The 21,133-nt window shown below is 25.9% G+C and overlaps 2 protein-coding genes across 2 annotated transcripts; both read left to right on the plus strand.

The window, feature by feature from the left end:
• The first annotated feature begins 7,309 nt into the window (after positions 1–7,309).
• On the plus strand, positions 7,310–16,050 carry LOC137808635 (protein STRICTOSIDINE SYNTHASE-LIKE 10). The gene is made up of 4 exons (XM_068609852.2): positions 7,310–7,623; positions 13,831–14,100; positions 14,806–15,025; positions 15,617–16,050. Exons 1-4 carry the CDS (start codon positions 7,361–7,363, stop codon positions 15,908–15,910), a joined length of 1,047 nt encoding a protein of 348 aa, XP_068465953.2. The 5' UTR covers positions 7,310–7,360; the 3' UTR covers positions 15,911–16,050.
• Positions 16,051–18,757: 2,707 nt separating this feature from the next.
• Positions 18,758–20,848, plus strand: LOC137808636 (transcription factor bHLH91). Its single transcript, XM_068609853.2, has 3 exons — positions 18,758–19,753; positions 20,017–20,424; positions 20,510–20,848. Exons 1-3 carry the CDS (start codon positions 19,004–19,006, stop codon positions 20,600–20,602), a joined length of 1,251 nt encoding a protein of 416 aa, XP_068465954.1. The 5' UTR covers positions 18,758–19,003; the 3' UTR covers positions 20,603–20,848.
• The last annotated feature ends 285 nt before the right edge of the window (positions 20,849–21,133 follow it).

Genomic DNA, 21,133 nt, shown 5'->3' on the forward strand with positions numbered 1-21,133 from the left:
TTTTCCATTTTATTTATATTTAATATATTATTAATTATTAAATATTATGTTGTTTGTTTCAACTAAAATAAATAATTTGAAAACATTTTATTAGAAACACTTCAAACTTTTGTGATTTTTTTTATAAATAAAAAAAATGAATAAAAGTACCTACAAGAAAGTCATTAAAATAAAAATCAGTTATATTATTTTAGAGTCTAAAAAGTTATTAGTATCTTTTATTATTAATAAAATTTTAAAATTTTGTTAATATAATAATTAATTATTTTTTATCTTTAAAAATGATTATTATTTAATAATTTTATTGTAGTATATGTTAATAAGTTGAAATATAAATGATAATAGTGGTTGATGTTATTTAAGAAGGATTAATTTTTCTTATTAATTAAATTTATAATTCATGTAAGTTATATATATATATATATATATATCATAATTTAATTATGAAATTGTAAATATATTTTGTTGATAATAATTAATATTTAAATACAAGTTATATAATGTTAAAAATATTACTCTAAAACTAATAATTTTCAAACTATTTATTTTACACTCCACTTCTATTTTTTTTTAACTATTATGTAGGACACATATATAAATAAAAAAAAATCGTTTCACACCAAATAAAAAAATAAAGAATGAAAATTTATTATAAATTTAAGCAAAATTATTTTTGCATTATATGCTATTAGTCATAATAGGCAAATTAATGATATTTTGATAATTAAAAAATAATAGTTACTTATTTATTAATTTATTTTATTAAAATCTTATTTAATGTTGTATTATATTCATTTTTTTTATATATTTTGACAGACTCTACAACATCAAATGATACACTAAAAAAAATTCATAAAATTTAAATATACAATTCAATCATTTCTTCTTGTGAATCTGACTTGTTTTCACATCTTGCTTCATTAATAGTTTAATTAATAATGAAAAATTGAGAAATATTCATCATAATGTTTTGTAGATGTACTTGAATTATAATGAACATTTCTCTTATTAGATTTGTTTTGATCCAAGTCTTGAAATGAATTAAGTGTTAATATTTTGTAGGAGATATTTAATATGACTATTTTATAAAATGTGAGTCATATTGAATCTTTTAAATGTATGCATAAATAATATTTTATTTATGGTTCTATATGAATGAGATATGATTATTGTTCAGTTGTAGAATTATTTAATTTTATTTAATCCATCTATTTGCGTATTTTAATTTTAATTAGGTCACATTTTTGTGTAATTGCTTTGATTTTCTGTTGTAGAAAATATACTTCATACATGAGTAGAAAATATTGCAGGTTTTGATGATAGTGTTAAAAAGACCTAGAATTTCCTTCAAAACTCTTGTTGGACTTTGTTTTAAATATTTACTTTGATATGATTTGATTAAATTTAATTATGAACATTTTTAAGTACTTTATTAAATAAAACATCTCCTTTTATATAGTACTTTTTATATTATAGCTTATAATATTATTATATCATATTATAATAAAATCATTAAATAAAAAATAAATTTTAGAGATAAAAATAATTAGTTTTTATAGTGATTAAATTAGAGATTATTTTAAAGACTAAAAAAATTATTAATTTATAAATTAATTTTTATTATTGATAAATAGTTTTTGAATTTGTATTTAATTAGATACCGAGGTTTTAACTATCAATTATTTAAATTTTAAATTTGGTAACAAAAATCTTGGTAGTTAAATACCAATTTATAAATTATTTATCAATAATAAAAAATAATTTAAAAATCAATAATTTTTTTAATTTTTAAATGGTCTTAATTTTAGTCACTAGTAATTAATTATGTTTATTGTAATAACGCTAAAAAAAATTAATATAATTTTCTTGTTCTTATTAATATATTTTTTTTTTGGCGATGTTAGAATGTGAATATATTTCATTTTTTTTTTAACTTTAGTTAGAATATAATTCTCTTCATACTTCAATGGACTTAATAACTACATATATATTTGAACTTTGGTTAAGAAATTAAGTTGAAGAAAACAAGTTAACTTTTTAAAATTAAATGTAGTTTTATTAAATTTTGTTCCTAACATGATGTTAAAATAATTGTCAAACATGAGTATTTATGAATACGTTAATATTATTTGAGATCAACTCAATTTTTATTTTGTAATTGAAATCTAAAATCACTTCCATTCTACTTACTTTGACACCACCAAACAGGGAATAACTTTTTCAGTCAGAATTTAAATGTAAAGTTAATAAAGACATTTTTAATTACTATAACGTACCTGTTGTCATTATAGATTGGATTGCATTAATTATGAAATTCTCTTAAAAAAATTATATAATTAAATGTTTGCAACTACTTGCTATAAAGAAATAAATAAAACATCTTATCAATTAATGACTTCTTATTTTTATTTTCTTATATATAAATTTTGTATGAAACATATTATCGTTTTTTATTAATATTAATTTTGACGTGTAAATTGGTATATTCATATTTAAAATAATAAAATTAAATATTTTTAAAAATATTTAATTATAATCATATTTTAAAAGTGTATGAATTTTTTATAATTTTTGAGAAAAATTAATTACATAAATAACTGAGTAATTTCGCATAAATGATTTTTAAATTTTTAAATTTAAAAATTAAATTATTTTTAAAATATAAGTTTTTTTTTTCTAAATAGTTTGTGTGATTTGAGCATAATTCACACCTATCCTATAATTATTAGTTTCGTGTTAATTACAAGACATGAGATAACACAAGCATGTGATATGAATTCCTATACAGGAAACACCAAATAATACACAATGAAAAAATAATTTAAATTGATTTTTAAATTAAATTACTCTATTTTTTTAATCATATATCTTTTGTAAATGTTACCGTATAAACTAGATTTTAATTAGATTGTTTATAAAACTAATTTGTAAAAAGTGTTTATATTAAATTTTTAAAAATTTGATTTTTAATTTAAGAACAAAATAATTTTTAACTTAGGGAAAAGTTTTTTTTAAGTTCTTCAATAAAAGTTAACAAATAAGATTTGAATCATATACCATTTCATTATCCATAAATATTAATTTTTTAAATGGATTAGTAAGAGACAAATCAACATCCAGATACAATACTTGAAGTTCGTTAAGGACACGGTTATAACCACCTTCAAAACTTAAAGAAATTTCATTTGTAGCAGTGTTTACAAAGTTTTCCAGTAATTTCTTATCAGAGTCTCGGGCTTCTTTCTCAACCACTCGAGCTTTTTGTTTCACCTTTGTGAGTTTTACTTGTGCTCTCTTTGAGAGTTTTTTTCATTATTTTTGAGAAGTATAACCAGAAGAAGTTGTTGTACTCGTTGTAACCTGAAGAACAGTGTAATCAAGGTGTCTTGATTAGTGGAATCTCTTGAGCAATTTTCTTAAGGGGATTAGATGTAGTTCAAACTTTGGGTGAACCAGTATAAAATTTTCGTGCTATTCTTTCTCTGTTCTTGCTAAACGATCTTGCTTGCTTGATTAGACAATCTTTAAAATGTCTAATGTTTTTCCCATGCGAATAAAGTCTTAGGACTTCATTCAACCTCCCTCCCTTTTTGGAGCTAGTTGTCCATAGTTCTGTCATATCTTTCTCATTCTTTGAATCACTAATTTTGACTTTGAATTGAATATTAATTTATGAAACAAAATATATGAGTTAATTATTGAAATATCCTTATCAAACCATTCTAAAAGCACTTATGTTTATGTTGCATCAACTCTATCATTACCTCTTTCAACTCTTTGTTAATTGAGGTTTAGGTTTAACATGCATATAATTTATGTTTATGTCCACCTTCAATGTAAAAGATGCATATAAATTGATTAAGATGAATAAAAAGTACCGATATACATAGAAGTCAAAATCTTGGTCTCACACTATTTCTTAAGAAGAAACAAACTCATGTTTAGAAACAGAATTTTCACACACAAAAAATTAAAAAATGGAATTATATTTTTAAGTATAATTTCTCTAAAAAAATTAAAAATATGTTTGAGAACACAATTTTTTATCATGGATATTCAACCAGAGTCGTACTTCAAAATTCAATTTATTCATTTTAAAACTTGTGTTTTTAAACACAATTTATCCACTTTTATAAAAAATTAAACTTTATTTAGTTCTATATAAAATGAAGATAAAAACTACACCATTTTTATAAGTTTGCTGCAGAAACACACTCCTGTTACTTTTACTTTACTGTTATCATTAATAGGAGTTGAATGCATCTTTTTTTTTTAATAAAATTGGTTAATTTAGACGAAATCGAGCAATAATAAACTTTATAAAAAAATTATTAATATTTTATTCTTCTATGAAACATTACACTCACTTCTGAATTCTTAAGTTTAATTACCATGCAATACCAATCAAATATCAAATTCACCTAAGTAGTCTTATTTTTAAGATAAAGTAAATTAGTTTTAATAAATTGAATAAAACCTAACCCTAAATTCAAAAAAAAATGGTATATAGAAACATTTTGAAATTCATCATATACAAAAATTGACTTGACATATATCCACCACGTGTAAGATTTAAATACGCGAATTTAAAATTATTTTTATAAAAAAATCATTAATAAAATACTCCAAAGTCACAATTGGTACAACAGCCATCTAACAAAAATCAATCACCAATAAACTCTTTTTAAAATAATACCCAAATATTATATCTATTTATAGCAAATACTATTTATGCAACAAGAAAAGTGCGTAACCTTATTTATTTCAAACCATTAAAAAAAGTGACGAAGAAAATGTGAAAGAATGCATTTAGACTATCTTTACATTTAAAAAAAAAAGAACAACACTAACATAAAAAAAAGTAAATAATTACATATTTATTTTACAAATAAAAAACATCGTAGAAAAATTATATAACGTTATCCAACATAACATAACATAATACATGCGATTATATTATGTTATATAATATAATATATGCGATTAATATAATTAATTATATTACATAATATAATAAATAATAATTCAATTTTAAAATAATAATAAAACTGTTAATAATAAATTAGAGTAAATAATCATAATAAAGTTATACAATAGAAAAATTTATAAAATAATAATAATAAATATAATAAAATTAGAATAAATAAAAATTACTATTAATAAATTTATTAAATTAAAAAAAAATCAATAATAATACATTAAATATATCACTACTAGAAAATAATTCAATAAAAATTAATTTTAGAGACAAAAAATAATTAGTTGTTATATTGACTTTAGAGACTAAAAAATTATTGATTTCTAAATTAGTTTATATTATTGATAAATAATTTCTAAATTGATATCTAATTAGTTTTTCAGGTTTTAACTACTAATTATTTAGATTCTAAATTTAGTAGGAAAAAACTTACGGTAGCTAATTAGATACCAATTTAGAAATTATTTATTAACAATAAAAATTAATTTAGAAACCAATAATTTTTTTAGTCTATAAAAAAGTATCTAATTTGGTCATTATAACAACTAATTATTTTTTGTCTCTAAAATTTGTTTCTATTCAATGATTTTCTTGTAGTGTATAATAATAAAATTATAATTTAATATTTATTAAAATTAATTTATAATAAAAAGATAATTTAGTTATTTGTAATTTTTAAAATTCAGTATCAATCATAATTATTTTTTTTATTTATCTCCACTTTCTATTCTTTTCTCCTTAATCTAAATAATATCATTTTCTCTTCTTTTTTTCTTTTTCTTTCTTCTTCACTGGTCCACACCTTAAAATTGAAAATATTAGTATGAACAATAACATTAAAATGACATAATTGTCCAACCGTTAACAATCACCAAAATCATCCTTAAATGGCAAACCAATTCATCCCACCTAATATATTTTAAGCACTCTCATACTCATTCTTATGTTTTTACCTTTTTTTTTTAATCAATGTGAAACTTCGAATTATTTTAAATTCCTAAAAATTAATTATTTTTAATTATTTATCTGAGTTGTTGCTTGGGAAATAAAAAACTTTTAGGTAATAGGAGTTGAAATAAGATTATGCAATCATATTTTGATAATTCAATGAAAGTACTAAGTGGTAAGAATCCATGAAAATTTATAACATTAAGTGAGGGTGAAGAATCATTTATGCTCAATAAAATGTATAAAAAAATATTTTGTTAGATAAGTTTGTTGGATGAGATTTAGATTGGAGAGAGTAATTTGTTGTGCTAACAACACTAAGAAAATTATTAAATACCATTTAATTTATAAAAAAAAATAATTAGTTATAAAATTATTGGTATTTAAAAATAATTTTTATTTATTAATATAAATTTATAAAATAGTTTCTAAATTGGTATATAATATTAGCTACGAAAGGTTTGATTGTTAATTACTTTAGATTCTAAATTAATGATTATTTTAAAATATAAAATAGTTTGTAACTAAAAAATCTTAGTAATTAATGTGAAATATCAATTTAAAAACTATTTTATATATTTTTATTAATATTAAAAATTATTTAGATATCAATTTTTTTAAAAACTTAATCAATATAGTAATTAATTATTTTTTATTTTTAAAATTAATTAATATTTAATAATTATTATCCTATAAGACTGATCTTATACTAGTCAATCGTAAAGTGTATGTATTATAAAGATAAAAGTAAAAATAATCTTTTATTAAAATATGAATCCATATATGAATCAGACCAAACTAATTAATGCTACCTAAAACAAAACCAACATGTATACGAACATTTGATCTATTTTTTCATAAATTCAAACATAGAAACCGATTGAAAGTGTGTAATTTATGATTTATTTATACAGAATTATTTTATTCGTATAATAGGTTTTAATCTAGCGTGCTCTTAACATTCTTTATGAATATGCATAGTCTATCTAAGTATCATTTTTGTTAGTACATGAGTTTTGGTCTAGTTTTTCCATATTTTTTTTAAAATAATATTTTTTTCATGTAATGACAGATGATTGTTGTTGTTTGAGGTGTCAGCCTAATTGATATGTCAAGTTAGATAGTAATACTTAATATGAAAGTTTTTTATATAAAAAAAAAAAAGTGTGTAATGTGTGTTTCAGAAGTAAAAAAAAAAAAGTGAATGTAGAGAAATAGAAATAAATTCTGGAGAGGGAAAGAGAGAGGAGAAAGTGAAGTGAGAGTGAAAAATGATGGGAAGCAAGTGGCTATAGTTAATGCTTGATTTAGACTTCACATAATGTTTGATGAAGTCCAGGTACAACACTATATATATATATGCCTGCATTCCAATATAAATACACACAAACCTCAAATTATTATTCATGTGATGTGAATATTCTCACATTTACAATGAAACTATCACTTCTATTCCTATTCCTGTTCCTATTCCTATTCCAGTTTCCTCATTTTCTTTCTTCTCAAACTCCTTCCATTCTAGATGGCCTCAAATCCTATTCCCAGCTTGATCTTCCTTATTCCGTTTTTGGTTCTGAAAGTGCAGCCTTCGATTGCCATGGTAAAGGACCATATGTCGGAGTTTCTGATGGTAGAATCCTCAAGTGGCATCACACAAACAAACACTGGATTGATTTCGCAGTCACCTCTCCACACAGGTATATATTTTTCATGTTAAGTATTATTATACAACTTGATATCTCAGCTAAACTGACACCTCGTATAAGAACAATCATCTTCACGCAAATATACATACATGTAATTTGCATTGTATTTGCATGAAACGACAATGTAATAAGGAAAAACATAACAGAGGGAAAAAAACAGTGTGTTGTCAAGAATGTTATTCCTTAGGACGGTCCCCGCCTTAAGAATGTAGAGGAACTGTCTTGTCTCCAACCTGAGACCAATGAGGGTGCTGCTATGTGCAAACCACAAGGCTTCAGTTTCAGACACATTCATCTTAATTCTTCATCTTTCATTGTTTTCATACACCCACTTTTTTTTTCTTCATTTGGACCACAACTCAACTTTTCCTCAACAGAATTCCTTACACCAGTTTCATCCTTCAAATAGATCAGATTGACTTCAACATGCCCTGAAAAACAACAACTGTTCAACACAAAATATAGGACTTAAAAGAAAATAACAAAATTGATAGAAAGTATTAGTTCCATATTTTCTTCTATTTTCTTTAATTGTTGTTAATTAAGGTGTCAGATTTTTATAATGATAACTAATATGAGAGTATTTATAAAAAATATATTAATAAAAATAAAATTGTTTTAAAAAAATTATAAATACTTTAAAAGAGATAAACAGAACAAAAAAAATCTCATTTTTTATGAACAAAAAATAATAAAATTATATGACAAAATGATCCAAAATGTGATATCTATGAGAAGGGTAAATAGTGTCTCTTTACCTGTTCACTAGATTCCCCTAAGAAAACTTTGAGATAGCATTCTGACATCTAAACATAACTTTCTGGGTCTACCACATGTCATACAAAAGTTTTCATGTTATCTATATATAAATGGTAATTATTAGTTAACTATTTATTAAGAATTTTTATCTTGTAAAATATGCACAATCCTTATTGATGTGATATTCAATATATAATATAATGTTAAACTATCATCAATCTACAATAACTTTTTAATAATTTTATATTAAGTTTTTTCTTTATATAATATATAATAAGTAAATTATAATGACATGATTTGAATTTGAGCTGAATTTATTTTAATATTTTCCATTTTTATCTTTACATTAACTTTCCCTTCATTATTTGAAAAACATAACATGTTAACATGTTGTATCTTCATATAAAAGAGGTTGTTATAAAAGATACACATCATTTAACACGAAGGTATTTTAGTTTTCAATTCTCATTCACACCATTCTTCATTTTTTACATTCACTTTACAACTTTATATATTATTATTTTATTGTTGTGTAACATTTTATTAAAAAATTGTTGAAGATCCCACATCGATTAGATATTAGAGCCTTTCATTGTATATAAGTGGGTGCAAACTTCAATCCTATGAGTCGGTTTTATGGGGTTGAGTTAGGCTTAAAGTTCATTTTGTAATATCGTATCAGAAACGAGAGGTGTGTTGAAATTGATATATTTCATTTTCTTTATTAACAAAGAAAAATTAAACTATTTTTTAAGAATGTTAGAACCAAATGGATATATTTAACTATTTGAAGAATATTCCAATATTGTTTAGACTTATCTTAGTAAACAACTTAACAAAATTTGCACTAATTGATAAGCAAAAGAATGTTGAAGCAGAAATTATAATGGCTTAAACAGTGCATTTTGACAGTGGCCAGAACACATCCTGTGTTACAGTAGATGTATTTAATGAATTGTGGTGTGAAAATATAATTTAAATTTTTCTTCAGTTTAACAAAGGGTTTGGAGTTTAATTTGTACTTGGAGAGAGAATAATTTATATGAAATCATGTCCTTGTCTTGAGAGTCCAAATCTACCTATTAATTAGAAGTACTTTTAAGGTGTCAATAAATGGATTTTTGTTTGTTTTTCTAGGTATCGGAAAAATAAAAGTTGGTATTCATATATAACAAGTACAATAATTCTCTATATTTATATATTTATATATTTATATATATATATATATTTAATAAAAAAAAATTAATGTAATCACAAATGATTGTTATTGTCAGATATGAAGTTGCATAATATCCCACCCACGTGAAGAGTTTTATTTAAAAAATATAACAAGTACAATAATATTATATAGTAAAAGTTAGGGCAATTTTGAAGAAAAAAAGAGTTTTAGTATTCGAGTTAAAAAGTTTGGGGGTGTAATATTTAATGGGTGTATGAGATCCATCCTGGAAAAATAAAGATTTTTTTTTATCAATGAAGAATTAAATTAATAAAAAAATACTTAAAAAATTTCTAACTCTTATATAAATCTGTCTTTATAACCATTATAAAAAAATTATTAATTAAAAACTAATTTTAAAGAAAAAAAAACAATTAATCACTATATTAACTAAATTAGATACTAATTTAAAGACTAAAAAATTATTCGTATTTAAAGTGGTTTCTATTATTAATAAAAAAATTATAAAATAGTTTCTAAATTGGTATCTAAATTAACTACCTAAATTTTAGTTACTAATATTTTAGATTCTAAATTGGTCTCTAAAATATTAATAGAGACTAATTTAGATTTTCTTGTAGTGAGTTTACGTATCATCATATGATTTTTTTATCAGCAAAAAATGAGGTATTTCAAGAATACCTTAACCCTTATATAAAAGACCAGAGACCCTTATCTACTGATCTCCTAACAAAAATTGAAAAAACCTAAAAGCAAACACCTCATACTCAAGCTACCTGTCTCCTAGAAACATTGACTGACATCATATAAATCATAGATTCAAAACACCAATCTAAATATGAAAAACTTATACCACACGTTTTAACCTAATTTATACTAAATCTAAAAAAAAATAAAGATAAAGATGGTGATGTTTTTGTGTAGAAATGAGAGAGTGTTGTGTTTTGGGTGAAGATGCAAGTTGAAGCTAAAGCCAGGCTGTGTGGGTCAGGCTTAGGGTTTTGTTGTTGATAGTTAACCATCGTTTTCAGTTTTAGAAAATTACACAAAAGCTCATTTATTAGAAATGCAGAGACCAAGTTCACTCTCATGGCTCCATTTCATTATTGCTCTGCTTTTGCCTCACCCTCTCTTAACCCCACTCATTAATGAATTCACTCTTCTACATTTTTTCACTCCATTGCTTCAATTCAAATATCACAATTTTTCAAAAAAAAACCCTAAATAAAGGCCACTCCCCATGCAAACTCACTTCTTCACTACAACCACAAAGGTTTATGTGAGCTTGTTCAATGTATTTTTTTCAATATTATAAATGTATATTACGAAGTGGACTTTAAGCCTAACTCAATCCCATAAAACCGACTCATAGGGTTGAGGATTGCACCCATTTATATATAATAAAAGACTCTAATCTTTAGCCGATATGGATCTCCAACAATATAATATGTAATATGAGAGGGATAATCTAAGATATAATTATTTGAATCAAACCTTAAATAAAGTGACCCTATTGTTTACATGATTTTATTATAGAATAAAATATAAGAATAGATAATAATATAATATAATAAAAATAAAAATTATAATTATAATTATAGTTATAAAAATAATTTTTACATTAAAGTAGTGCATTTTTTTTATAAATTACGATTTTAAATAATTCTTTTATAAAAATAGATAAGTCGTATCTCATTAATACGTATAAGTCATATCTTATGAATAAAATTTCAGAGTATGAAAGTCATAACAAAGTTGTATCTATGGTACAACTTCCACTTTAAAGTCTGTCCTTAAAATACTATTGACCAATTTTTGTTATATAATTTTTTTTTTTAAAAATTATAATTTTGAAAAAAAAAACTTTATGAAAAGTCATGAAAATAAATAGAATAAATAATGATGATATAATGATGCTTATAATAATGATAATGGTCATTATGGAAATGATTGTAGAAGTAATGATAATAATAATGATTGTAAAAGTAATGAGAATAGTCAAATGGAGTAAGAGTATCGAGGATAATACATAATTCCGTTTAAATTAATTTCACGTAAACAAAGCTTTTATCAGATTAATATATAAAAAGAAATAAAAATATTTTCTCCTAACTCTAATTGAAGTATAAAAGATTTTCTTTTACTTCTTTCGAGATCCTTTTGGAATGTGAATTAAATATAAGAATTAGCATAAAATTTATTTGAAACACGTATTTAAATAATATGAAATTTTAATACTAATTTTAAACCAGTGCAGTTCAGGTTCTGAAATTAAATATCAGAATAAAAAAAATATTCACAAAAGCCTTCAGTATTTTTCCTTAAAAAAATATAGATAAAAAGTTTTTAAAGCATGCTTTAGATAAATTTTGAACATATTTTTTAAGTATTATGATAATTCGCAATTAATAAGCGTAAATTATTGTTACTCTGTAAGTTCATCTAAAAAATATTTAAAAGTATAGTAATTTATATTAAAAATACATTTTTAGTAGTAGAAGTTCAGTTCCTTATATAATGCATTTATTTATGTATTTAATATATATATATATATACTATTTTATTGAGAGCAGAAAATTATCTATTTCTTTTATCTCATTTTTTAATGTTTAATATTTTGACTCTTGAGAAAAAAAAATGTTTAATATTTTAATAAAAAAATTTAAGAATGAACTTTAAACTTAACTCAACTCCATAAAACCGATTTATAAAATCGATTTATGAAATAAAGTTTGCACCCACTTATATATCATGAAATATTTTTCTCCAAATTATGTTCAACCAGAATTAACATTTATGATTTCATAAAACATAAACATTTTCTAATATTTTTCGTATCAATTAGATAATTTTTTTAACTATATTTACTTTAATGTTTTCTCACTTTACAGCAAATAATTAAGAACAGAATAGAAAAATATTTAATATTTATTGATATGACAGTAAACTGGAACAACTTTTTACACCATAGCATCAAACAAAAAAGTAAGGAGGATCATTATTATTTCAGTAAACTTTTCGAGAAAAAAGTAAAAACCAAAACAGATATTTCATGAATTAAAATAAACTTATATATATATATGTATTTATTTCTGTTTACTTTTTATTTATTATATTTAATTGATTGAATGGGGACACACTCAGGTTAAAATAGACTAAACATTAGCTCACCTTTTGGAAAAGCATTTATTTCATGCACTACACATTGAAATTTATTAAAAATCTTAAAAAAATATCTTATGGCTTAGTTAATAACTCTCTCATCTGATTTTACAATTTTTTAATAAAGTTTGACTAATATTTTAATTTTAAGATAAATGTGTTAAATTTTGTTTTTAAAGACTAATGTATAGAACTAAGATTTTATTTGTATATTTTTTTTATTAAAGAAAATTATACATGTGATTGGAAATCCAAAGATAAGAAGAATATAAATAACTATTTTACTTTATGGATTGATTGTGTTAGATTTAAAATTTAATATAGTATTAAAATTATTTAAAATATAATTTTACAAGAGTTTCTTAATTTGATCATTCAGTATCGATCATTCATAATTTAAATACATAATTTCTATAGAAGTTGAGTATTTATAATCTCTCGTACATAGAAATTGATAGGTCTAACGTGAGAAAGTTATATATTATATTTTTTTTATCAACAAACAAATAAATTAATTAAAAATGACACTTTAGGAGTATCTCAACCCTTATAAAAAATCAAAAGGAGCTCACCTCCTAGGTTCTGGTAACAAGCAAAAGGCCTAGATTCTTTAGCACTCCCCTTTCATGTCAAGACAACTTCTTCCTACACAAATTTGTTGGGTGACAGATGGAATGCAGCTGAAGTGGCAACCCCATAAAACTGGTTAATGGGGTGAGATTTACACCCACTTATATACAACTGATACCATATTACGAAATAAACTTTAAGCCTAACTCAATCTCATAAAACCGACTCATGAGGTGAGGTTTACACCCACTTATATACAATGAAATGTCTTAATCTCTAGTCGATGTATGATCTCCAAAAAAAGTAGCATTTTTTATTCCGGAAAGAACCATAAATTAGACCAGCATATCTTTGGCTCCTCCCTTACTTATATACTATCTAATGTAGTTATTTCACTTTACAAAAACAAAATTGTTGATTCTATGAGTGTTGTAGGAAAACATAATATAAAAGTATTACATTGGCAATTTGTAACAGTTTAGGTATAATTGATTACTAATTTTGTTAGTTATTATGAGATTATGCAGGGACAAGAAAGTGTGCGATGGGTTAACAGACGAAAGCATGGAATCAATGTGTGGAAGACCCTTGGGTCTCAAATTCAACAATGTGACTTGTGATCTCTACATCGCAGATGCATACTTTGGTCTTCTGGTGGTTGGACCAGGTGGTGGTGTGGCTAAGCAGTTAGCCACTTCTGCAGAAGGGGTTCCATTTAGGTTCACAAATGCCTTGGACATTCACCCCCAAACTGGTGAAGTTTATTTCACAGATAGCAGCATCCTATTCCAGAGAAGGTAATTCAAAACCCTTCACAATTTCGATTCCTCGATGGATATTTAATTAGTTATCAAGATTTTAACTACCAATTATTTAGATTCTAAACTTGGTAAGTTAAAATCTTGGTAGTTAATTAGATACCAATTTATAAATTATTTATCAATAATAGAAACTAATTTAAAAATCAATAATTTTTTAATTTTTAAAATAATCTTTAATTTTAATTAATATAATAATTAATTATTTTTATTGTTTAAAATTAATTTTTTATTTAGTAATTTTTTAGTATTAAGTGTTTTTTAGCTATGAAGTTCGGACATTCCTCTTAAATGGTGTGTCGGTGTTTGATACTTGTATCAGACATCGACACTCGTATGACACCTGTAGGATACGTATCCGTGAAGTGTTCAATCCAAAAAATATTTGTTAGATTTCTGACAATTCTAGTACGGTTCTAACACAATTTTAAAAAAGAAAAATACATTAATTTTTTTAAAAATTAAACTTTATTGTATAAATTGTTATTATAATTATAAAAATAAGAAACAAATCTTTGTGAACAAGTCATGAAAAACATTTTTCTGCTAAAAAAATAATCTAGAACATACTTGTGCACATAAATCTTTATTATCAATTTATATAATTCATAATTATATAATATATAGATCAGTGTTACATAGTTTTTTTTAGTGATTAGTGTTGTGGTTTTGTGAATGAAAAAGGGTATACTTGTCAATAATTCTGAGCGGGGACAGAACTGGAAGGTTGCTGAAATACGTGCCCAGTAGCCAAAGAGTGTACGTGATGGTCAAAGGTTTGGCCTTCCCCAACGGTGTGGCGTTGAGCAAGGACAACTCCTTCCTTCTGCTGGCGGAATCAACCACTTTAAAGGTTTTGAAAGTTGCACTCAGAGGCAGAAACACCATACAAACTTTTGCAGAGGTTATCATACCATTAAACTCAAAGTGTCATTACTTTGATTTTAAAATTTGAATAGATAATAATAATTATTTTTAATTTTGATTTTAAATATCATTTATACTATCATTTTAAATATCATTTTTATGAGAATTGGTATAATTTAATAAGTATCACTGCCTAAAAATCACTAAATAAAAATTAATTTTAGAGAAAAAAATAATTAGTTGCTATAGTGATTAAATTAGAAATTATTTTAGAGACTAAAAAAATTATTAGTTCTAAGTGATAAATAATTTCTATTAGTATCTAATTAGCTACCAAAGTTTTAAATACCAGTTATTTAGATTCTAAATTTGGTAGCAAAAACTTTGATAGCTAGTTATATACCAATTTATAAACTATTTAACGATAATATAAATTAATTTAGAAATTAATTTTTTTTTAGTATCTAAAATAATTTTTAATTTAGTCAATATAACAACTAATTATTTATTATTTTTATTCAAGATTTTCTTATAATATGGTAAGACTAGATTTTCTTATAATATATATTATACGACTATTTAAAAAATTGTATTTTCATTTAAAATTATATTCTCTCTGTTCACACAGGTTCCTCGTTCCCCAGATAACATAAAGAGTAACTCAAAAGGAGAGTTTTGGGTGGCTCTGAACAGTGGAAGGGGAAGGATCAATGGTTTTGAAAAGGAAAGAGAAGTTGAAACAACAGTGCCATGGACAACAGATCCTGTTGCCATTAAATTTGATTCAGAGGGGAATGTGGTTGAGGTGTTGGATGGAGGATATGGAACACAGCTTAACTCAGTGAGTGAAGTTGAAGAACATGATGGAAGTTTGTGGATTGGTTCTGCTGTTCAACCTTACATTGCTCTTATCAAACCCTAGTTTTTCTCTTTCTTTTTTCTGTTTCTTTGTGTTTTCTTTCTCTCTTTTTTTCTTTCTATTTCAAAACTGTATTTACTTGGATTCAGTAACATTGATTTGTTCCAATGTACAATAAAATTCTATTAATGAGTTCTGCTCCAGTGGTTAAGTACTTCCTACAATTCAGCTGCCATCCATGTTCTAAATTTTAATTTTAATTTGAACCCACCTATCAAAAGACAAAAACAGTCCTTTCACAACTAATATATTAATATTTGTGTTATATTACTTTTATTATTAACTTAAAATACTAATATATATTATTATATTGTTAAAATGAATTGTAAAGTAATTTTTTTAAGATTAATGATATATTTTAATTTTATTAATATTAATACTATATTTTAATTTTAGTATAAAAAAATATTAAAAGTCATTATTGAATCTTGTGAAGATGCTATCAATTAAGGATTGTGAGAGAGTATCTTTTTGTACCTTCATGTATTTCTTCTTTCAACCATACTTCAAAAAAATATTCAAATTACTTTGTCATTGTGGTTATCCATTGTAAAGAGGTTTCATGAGATAATAGGTTTCTTTCATGATTTCTTTTTTTTTTTTTATTTCACCCTTTTTCTGCATCTTTGGTTTACCTCTTTATCTTCCAACCTTTTGATTCTTGCTATGAGTTCTTACTTGGTTGACATGTATTAGAGAGAGTTATTTGGTAAAGAAGTATTATGAATTGAATTTAAGTCTAACTCATCATCACAAAACTAGCTTGGAAGATAAGGTTGGTCCACATTTGTATATTATAAATCAGTCTTATTACTAGACAATATTTAGTCGATATGAGATCTCAACACACCTTGTCACGTCAAGACATAGACATATTGAGCGTGAGACTAGATATTTGTGGGTTCTCCAACAACAACCCACTAGTGGGTATGATAGGTACAACAAATCTGGTTAGAATAAACTTTGATGTCATATTAGTAAGTGAGTTTATGTCTAACCCAACCTCAAAAACTGACTTGTAAAGTGATGTTTGCATCCTAGTTATATATTACGATTTGGTCATACTTTAGTGGCTATGTCATTTCTAACACACATCCTCACGTCGAGGCATGAACATCTCAAACATGGAATTAAATATTTGTGGGTGGTATAAGAGAAGTCTACTAGGGGAGGAGGACATATCAATCCCAAATGGATTATTTTATTGATATCAATCACAACAATTACATTCTCATAGTTCTACTTAATCAAAACCTTAAAAAAAAAGGAATAAAAATATGTTGAAATGAAGGTGAAAAAATTGGTCAAAGAGTTAAGAAATTAAAAGAAAATTCAAGTTTGAATCTCTTCAAATCTAGACACCAACTATTCATACCTTCTATGTAATCTAGATGTGTAAAACACCTAGTGAATCCTAATTGGCCTGTCTTGCTCTCCTCATGATCGACCTAGGATTTCTCTTGGACCAATGAATACTCAATTGAAATTAATTGAAACCCCATCTAAATTAAAAAGGCAAATTCTTCCTACACTAAATCTTTTTGAACTTGCACCTAACATAATTTTAAATTTCTAAAAATACTCTTCATTCTGAAAATGAAAATCTAGAATTAAAATAATACATTCCAAAAAAAATAGATCTAAAAGAGATTATTGTATTTCATAAATAAAAATCTGAAAACAAGAATCAAAATTTCATTTCAGATAAGAAAATCCACAAATAAAAAAAAATGAGTTGGAAAGAAAAATCCAGAAACTATTCTGGAAAAGGGGTCTAAATGTATTTTTATATGTACCCATTTTATTTAAGGGCATTTTCGTCTTTTCATATTGAAATTGGGTGCATTGACAGGGTGCAGGAAGCAATTGCCAATTAAAAAACTATAATTCTAATCCTAGTTTACTATAGGCCCATATACACAAGTCCAAATAAATACTACTTGGCCTAACTACATGTCCAATTTATTTGATAAATACAAATCCAACAAAACCTGAGCTATTATATACATTTTGTACAAACTAAAATTTAATGGAAGATTATAAGAGTTTAACCAATCTTAACTCTAATAAATTCTCCTAACCATACTCTATGGTTCATCCTTTTAATTAGAGTTGTCATGAATTATAATATTCAAGACCATGCAATAACCTATATGCATATTATTCAGTGGTTGTTGCATATAAACCAACTCTTTCTCATCCTGACGAATGTTATTGTGCCTTTTATCTGATAAACTAAAATACGTTCTAAACAAACCTATTTAACATGGTTTAAGACCAGTTTAATGAAGTTATATTCGATCTAATAACTTAATTCAGGCAACCTTAAATCCGCAATCTAATCAAACAATGACACAACGATTAATTAAAGAGGACTCACAGTGTACAATTAAACTCAGAAAAGTTCCAAATTTCTCCTAGAATTGTGCAACTAGCACACTGCCACGTTAAGTTCATCATTCTCGTGGATCTATATTCACCACTGTTCTAAATCATGCAAATTAAATGTTACATTATCCATGTACCGGTGAACATAATCACATGGTCAAATTATGCAGATTGGCAAAACAGTGTCACATTCTTGCTTTCTTGTAGGTACCTCATGCATAAGGCATTGGCTATTTGTTTTAATATTGCAATATTAATATCATATATTCCATCAATTAATAAATTTTATATATTGGCAAAATAGAAAAGCTGAAGCATCTTTGCAATGAGGAGTAGAATAGCAGGGTGGTGCTGTCTGCATCTGAAACAGTAGGGAGGAGATCACTTGGTGGGGTCCACATGACGGGAATCTGCAGAAGAAGTAACAGAATGAGACCCCTTTTGGTCATTTGCCACACTCACACCATTCCATGTATGGCATCTGCTCAGTACAGTTGAAAAAGCCTTCACAGTCTGTGTAACCTCAAAACCACCAAGAGAATTACACGTCCCCCACACAACCACTCTTCTTGCAGAAAAACTTCTATCACTTTAATGAAGTTTTCTTTAACTTTTGAAGATTGAAAAACAGTTTTTTTTTGTTGACAGGGTAGGGTGCCCTTTTGTTTTCTTTATAGAGGCAAAGATCAATCACTGTGTGGTCCAAACATGTACGAAGAAAGTAGTTGCTTTGATCCCAATGGGATGGTGGCAGAAGACTGTTTCTCCCAGATGGTTTCAAAATCAGAGGCAGTTATGTCTGTGAGTAGCATACAGCCCCAAAACACCTTTGGGATGGAAAACTTAGCCTACACATATTCCAGTGGAGAAGATGCTTCAGCTGTTGCTATGGAAATCATTGCACACCCCCAACAAAACTCATACAATCAAGTCAATAACTTGAACCCCCAGTTTGTGCAAGTGGTGAACAACCATGCTTCATGTGAGGAGCTTTATTCTTTCCCCCCTCACTCCTCCACACTTGAGAGGGGTCACCATGATCACCAATTTCCTTACTCCACACCAACACCAGATCTCCTCAACCTTCTCCACTTGCCAATCACCTTTGAAAACCAAAGCAGCAATCTTCCAAAACCCTCTGGCCCTATGGGAACAGCGGACAGCACAAACGTCTCCTCTGTTTCCTATGACCCTTTCTTGCATCTCAACCTGCGAGCACCTCCCCCAGCTCTGAGAAATGATTTTGCCTTTGGAGGAGGAGGGGGTGCCATAGAAGGCAGTGGAATTGCCTACCAAGATTTTGGAAATGGGGTGGTGGAGTTAACTCAAGATGTTGGGAAAAAGAGAGGGGGGAAAAGGACCAAGCAGTTTACCAGTACTACTACTGAGAGACAAAGGAGAGTGGATTTGAGTAGTAAATTTGATGCTTTGAAAGAACTCATCCCAAACCCCTCCAAGGTAACATTTTGAGTAAATTATACTGTTGAGATTCTGTCAATTAATAGACATTTTTTTTCTACTTTTTCTATAACACAGTAACTCTACAACTGTTTAAAACACATGTCTTTTTTCTAAGAAAGGTTGTTTTAAATGTTAAAAAATTGGTAAACTTTGAAAAAAAAAACTTATATTTAAACCCAACATTGGTTAAAGCTAATGTTTTTGAATCTAAAGAAAAATTTTGTTCTCTTTTTGTTTTGCTTTTGGAAACCAAACCAAAGAGTGATAGAGCATCCGTGGTGGGAGATGCTATTAACTATATCAGAGAGCTTAAGAGGACAGTGGACGAACTAAAACTCTTGGTGGAGAAGAAAAGGCACGAGAAACAAAGGGTAGTAGTGATGATGAGGCACAAGGTTGAAACTGAAGGGCAAGAGGACTCGAATCTCGACCCAGATGATGGTTCCTACAATGAAAGCTTAAGAAGTTCTTGGATACAAAGGAAAAACAAAGACACCGAGGTTGATGTGCGCATTGTTGACAACGAGGTAACAATCAAGCTTGTTCAAAGGAAGAAGATGGATTGCTTGGTGCATGTCTCACAGGTTCTTGATCAACTCAACCTCGATCTCCAACATGTTGCTGGTGGCCACATTGGCGATTTCTGCAGCTATCTGTTCAATACCAAGGTTTGTGTCAAATGACTATTGATCATACATGTGTGTGTTTTAGTGTTAAAATGGTACATATGATTGTTTTTTTGTGGTGGTGCAGATGTGTGACGGTTCTTGTGTTTATGCAAGTGCTATAGCCAACAAGCTCATTCAGGTCATGGACACAAGTTTGGTAGCAGAGTCACTCAATTGATTATCATTGCCATGATTCAGGACCAATAACAGTGTTCTGTTTCTTAACGTATCACCAAGTTACTTACTTTTGGTTTTTTTCTTTTTATGTTCTCTTTTTGCACTCTATGTTTAGTATATATTTGACCTAGGCATATATTCAAATAGATGGAGATTGGAGCTATATATTGGTTTGAATGATGTTATATTCTACTGTTAAAAAAAATCTAAGAAATAATAGAAATATTTTGTGGAAATTAAGATTAAACGTGTACACTTTTTTTTTTTTTTTAAAAAGAGTCCTTTTATGTTGGATGATTTTTAAAATAGGTGTAAGTATGTTTTTAGTAGAGATAAGACGAGACTAAGTGATTTATTTTTCATAAAAGTTAAATATTCTTTTAAAGTGGTTTACATTTATTTAATTTTTCTTGTTGATAAAAAATAATATTTAGTTTGAAAATTTTAAAATGAATCCATTTTTTAAATTTGAAAAAAAACTATAGATGTTAAATCTTGTTCCTCAAATTAAATATTTTGGAATTAAGTATTT

This window comes from Phaseolus vulgaris, chromosome 3, assembly GCF_051622355.1.
Source record: "Phaseolus vulgaris cultivar YP4 chromosome 3, ASM5162235v1, whole genome shotgun sequence".
Classification (NCBI taxonomy): domain Eukaryota; kingdom Viridiplantae; phylum Streptophyta; class Magnoliopsida; order Fabales; family Fabaceae; genus Phaseolus; species Phaseolus vulgaris.